General features: G+C 58.2%; 1 protein-coding gene across 1 annotated transcript; it reads left to right on the forward strand.

Annotated features, from left to right (window-relative positions):
• Positions 1–2,654: 2,654 nt before the first annotated feature.
• On the forward strand, positions 2,655–4,643 carry LOC132085591 (uncharacterized). The gene is made up of 2 exons (XM_059491058.1): positions 2,655–2,764; positions 3,040–4,643. The coding sequence occupies exons 1-2, from the start codon at positions 2,750–2,752 to the stop codon at positions 4,102–4,104; spliced, it is 1,080 nt and encodes a 359-aa protein (XP_059347041.1). The 5' UTR covers positions 2,655–2,749; the 3' UTR covers positions 4,105–4,643.
• Positions 4,644–5,186: the final 543 nt, after the last annotated feature.

The raw sequence follows: 5,186 nt of genomic DNA on the forward strand, positions 1-5,186 counted from the left end.
GGAGAGCACCGGCAGCTGCAGCTGTGGCCCACCAGGCCGGGCCTGGCCTGGCCTGCAACATTTCCAGCACCGGAGGGACTGATCAGAGACTGAGTGAGCTGAGCTTCAACCTGTGGCTTTCTCAATTTGTCATCTCTTTTAGAGTGGCAAGGGGTCTCATTGTTTGATATTATTTTGGTTTTATTGTTTAATAAACAGTTTTTTTCCACCTTTCTCCAAGGAGTTATTTTTTTCCTCCCGGACCAGTTGGTGGGAGGGGCCGATTGGATCTGTTTTTTCCCACTGGAGCTGCTTTGGGGGATTTTTCCCCAAATTTGCTCTAAACCTGGACAACCAGCCAATACATAATTGCAGCAGCCAATGCAGAATTGCAAAAGCCAATTATTAAATTGTCGTTTATATCCCGGCTCTGCTGCTGGCACAGTGGAAAGCTGGAAGCTGCTGAGAAGACTCATTCACCCCTGTCCCTGAGTGTCCCTGAGTGTCCCCAGAGTGTCCCTGAGTGTCCTCCCTGAGCATCCCACAGTGTCCTCCCTGATTTTTCCTGAGTTTCTTCCGTATGTGTCCCTGAGTATTGCCAGACAGTCCCACCATGCCCCTGAGTGTCCCCAGTGTCCCAGAGTGTCCCTGTGTGTCCTCCCCACGTGACCCTGAGTGTCCCCAGTGATGTCACGCCAGGAACATCCCATCAGGATTTGGAGCAGTATCAATGAAAATTCCCAGAAAATTCCTCAAATTTGTCTCCACCCCTGCATGGGGAGGGCAGAGGGGACAGGTGACAGCAGTGATGTCCCCAGTTATGTCACTGCTGCAATGACGTTGCAGTGGTGACCTCAATGTCTCGAAGCAGCCTTGGGATGTCCTCAATGGCTTTTTGGCACCGCTCGGCTACTGCACGGCTGCCGGGGCCATCAGGGCCTCCGCAGCCACTATAGGGACTCAAGAGGAGGTCGTGGATGTCCCCAAGTGTCCCCAGCAGGTGATGCTTGAACAGGTGGGTGCTGGCCTCCCACAGCTGCTCAGACTTGGCCACTTTGGACACCAAGGCCTCAGGAATATCGAGGGGCACCTCGTCTGTCCCCTCCAGGGTGACTTTGATGTCCCAGAGCTGATCCTGCAGCTCCCGGAGGAAAAATGTGGCTCTGTCACACGCTTCCACCAAGCGCTGCAGGGGCCCCAGAGCCACCTCTGCCCAATCTCTCCTTCTGGTGGCCGCCTTCCCCTGCCTGGTGGCCACCACAGCTTCTCCCATGGCCTCGTTGGTGGCCGCAGCCCCCTGGGCCTCGTGCGCAGTCATCGCCAAGGCCACTTTCTCACTCTTCAAGGCCACCATCAGCTGCTGGGCTGTGGCCACCAGGTTGCTCCCAGCTGTCCCCCTGCGGGTGCCCTTGGCCTGCTGGTCTCTGGCCCGGGTGGTGGCAATGGCCGTGTTCCAGCAGGCGTCATAGAGCTCAGCGGCGTCCCAGGCCAGCTGGGCCCAGCTGCCATTGAGTGCAGCCACCACCTCCCGCCAGGCACTGGCCAGGGCTCTCACATCGGCCCAGGTGACCCCTGGCGTGGCCCCAAGGGCAGCCAGAGCCCGGCTCACGGAGGTGAGACCGGGGTGTTCCAGGGTCTTACGGAGGCTCCAGGTGAAGATCCTCAGGGTTGCATGCAGGGTCTCTGGGGGCACATACCGCCACACTCTCCTGTGTGGCCCAGTCACAGTGGCCGCCACCTCGCCCAGGGTGGCCACCACAGACACCAGAACCTTCAGCCGGAATGGGTGCACCTGGGGAGGGGACAGGGAAGATGTCAGAGACCTGGTGGCACTTGTGGCTTCCTGGTGTGGCCCCTGTGCCCTCCCGGGGTCCCCTTTGTCCCATGCCTAGAGGGCTCTGCTGTCCTCTCTGTCCCTTTGTCACTCCCTCTTCCCCTTTGCCACCCCCTGCCACCCTCGATCCCCTCCACTCCTCTGTCACCTCCCCCCTTCCTTCACTGCCCTCCTGTCCTTTTGTGACCCCGTTCCCTCCCGCCACCCTCCGTGTCCTCTGCATTCCCCTCTGCCCCTTTTCACCACCCCTGTTTTCCTTTGCCCCTACTGCCACCCCCCTGTTCCCTCTGCCACCTCCCTGTCCTCCCTGCCCCCTCCTACCCCCCCACGCCAGGAGGTGGCACCTTGCAGGTCTCTATGGCCGCTGGGGACACTCCGGGGACACTCCAGGGACACTCCAGGGACCCTCCAGGGACACTTCCAGAGGTGAATACACACGGGTGACACTGGGGTCACACTCCGGTGACACTCACTGACACGCAGGAACGTGGCGCAGCAGGATGGAAGAAGCAGGAAAAGGTGACATTGCCGTCTCCCCCTACCCGTGGGGCCAGGGCAGGGTTCCCAATGTCCCTCTGATGTCCCCTCAGAGTCCCCACATGGCCCTCATGTCCCCCTATGTCCCCAGAAAGGCCCAAGTGTCCCCTGATGTCCTGTTGGGGACATTGAGGACACACCAGGGTCCAGTTGGGGACCCTGAGGGGACATCAGGGTCCTGTTGGGGATATCAGGGGGACATTGGGGTCACAGTCAGGACATCAGGGGGACATTGGGGTCCCTACCCTGGCCCCACGGGAAGGGGGGGGGGCAGTGACGTCACCTCTTCCTGCTTCCTCCATCCGGCCGCGCCCTGTTCCTGCGTGTCCCCAACTGTCACCCGGGTGTGTTTTTCACCTGGTGTGTCTCTGGAGTGTCCCCAGAGCGTCCCCAGCAGCCATGGAGCCCTACAAGGTGTGACAATCCTGGCATGGGGGGACATGGGAGTGACAGAGGGGATGGGGGTGGTGGCAAGAAGGGGGGAGGTGACAGAGGGGTAGAGGTGACAGAGGGTGGCAGAGGGGACAGCGGGAGGGTGGCCGGGAGTGGCAGAGGGGGTGAGGGGGTGACAAAGAGACAGAGGGGACAGCAGAGCCCTCCAGGGAGGGCACCCCAACAGGGCACAGGGGCCACAGCAGGAGGCCACAAGTGCCACAAGGTCCCTGACACCTCCCCTGTCCCCTGCCCAGCCATCCTCTTCCCAGCTGCTGTGGGCTCTGGTGGACGTAGTGGCAACTCTGGGCAAGGTGGCGGCCATCGTGACCGGGCCACAGAGGGATGAGCAGCAGCGCGTGTCCCCAGAGTCCCTGAGGAGCTTTGCCAGGAGCCTCCGGAATGCCCTGAACCACCGTGGTGTCACCTCCCCGAGCTACATCAGTGTCCCCTCCCTGGGCCGGGCCCTGGCCACCCTTGGGTCCACCCCAGAGGACACCTGGGCCAAGGTGAGAGACGCGGCCACGGCCTGGCGATACAGGGTGTACATGCTCGCAGAGAGCTGGTACCTGCTGGCCTGGTGGGCCTCTGAGTTCTGCGAGACCAGTGAGGATGAGGCCAGTGAGGATGAGGCCACCACCGATGCCACCACTGAGGCCACCGCCCAGGCTGGGGACCTGCAGGATGAGGCCACCCACAGGGAGGCAGGTGGGGACAACCAGCTGGCCACGGCCCAGCAGCCGCCTGTGGCCCTCGACAGGGAGGAGGTGGCCTCAGTGGGGGCCGTGTCCAAAGCCCAGGTGGCAGCAGCCACTGACGAGGAGGAGGAGGAGGAGGCTGCCAGCAAGGAGGAAGAGGTTGCCGGTGAAGAGGAGGAGGCTGCCAGCGAGGAGGAGATGGCAACCAGCAAGGAGGACGGGGCTGCCAGGGAGGAGGAGGCAGCCACCAGGAGAGGACAGCGCTCGCAGGTGGCTCTGGGGCCACTGGAGCGCTTGGTGGTTGCGTGTGAAAGAGCCAGGTATTTTGTCTTTGAGATGAACGACCGGCTTGAAGAAATTGAGGCAATCCTGAAGGGGACAAATGAGGCGTCCCCCAATGTCCTTGAGGCCTTGGTGGCCAAGGTGGCCGAGGCTGAGAGGCTGTGGGAGGCCAGTGCCCGCCTGACCACGCATCATTTGCTGGGGATACTTGGGGACATCAGCAGGCTCCTCACAAAGCCCCCTGGTGGCTCTGATGGCCCTGGTGGCTCTGATGGCCGCACAGTGGCCAAGAAGTGCCAAGAAGCCATCGAGGATATCCCGAGGCTGCTGCGGGGAGAGTGATGTCACTGCTGTGATGTCATTGAGGGTGATGACATCATCGGGTACATTGCTGCTCACCTTTGCCCTCTCCTCTCCCACATGGGATTTGAGACAAATCTTGGGAATTTTCTGGGAATTTTCATTGATACATGTTGAGAGTTTTTGCAGATTGAGGAGTTTTTGTTAGACAGTGGCCATGTTCAGCTGATGCACAATTCAGCCTGCTTGTAATAATGGACAATGGACACATTCACAAACAATGAATAATGGACATATTCAGAAATGGGGTCGGTATATCCATGAAAGAGATACAGGAAGAAGAGTCATCAGGACTCAGCAAGTTTGCCAGCAAGTTTGGGAAAGTAAGACAAAAGTGAGTCATGGGCGGGCCAGATGAGCACAGCAAGATGTGTGAAAAATTAGGACATCCAATCGGCATTCTAATTTAGATGCATGAACAGCTAGGATTAACCAATCATGTATTAGCTAGAGATGTGTGGACAGTAGAGAGTTATTATAAATATAGTATTTTTAGGGTTAATAAACTTGGCTTCACTGGATCATATTGGTCATGGTGTGTTGTCCCTGAACCTCTGCACCCCACATTTCTGGTGGAGAACATGGGCAGGCCCAATGTCGCAGCACTAAAGGGACTCGAGGTCGGCAGTTTGGCTGCTGTGCAGGGATCGGAGCCAACCCTCGAGGAGCGGAGCAACTGGTGTAAAGTATCCTCAGTGCCCCAGGGAGAGGGAAAGGTTACTGGAGCTCCAATCGTAGATGACTTGAATCTCACCCTGATCAATGTGAGCAGCTGGGGAGGAGATGGGGTCTGAACACGAAAGGGAAGGTGGTCAGAAACTCCTCCAACATATCCTCTCTAAGAGAGAACAAAAGTATGATGCCTCCAATTTGAAGAGACTATTGCAATGGGCTTGGGACCATAATGTGATAGCAGGAGCACAGATTGCTTTTGAGATTTTGACATTGGAAGCTGTGGGGCGGATGTTGTGGGATAGCATTGCATCTGAGGGGAGTGAGGCAAAAGAGGCGTCTAAATATTCTACTTTGTGGAAAATTATCATAGAGGTGTTGCAAGCTCAAAG

Source organism: Ammospiza nelsoni, chromosome 31 (assembly GCF_027579445.1).
Source record: "Ammospiza nelsoni isolate bAmmNel1 chromosome 31, bAmmNel1.pri, whole genome shotgun sequence".
NCBI classification, from domain to species: domain Eukaryota; kingdom Metazoa; phylum Chordata; class Aves; order Passeriformes; family Passerellidae; genus Ammospiza; species Ammospiza nelsoni.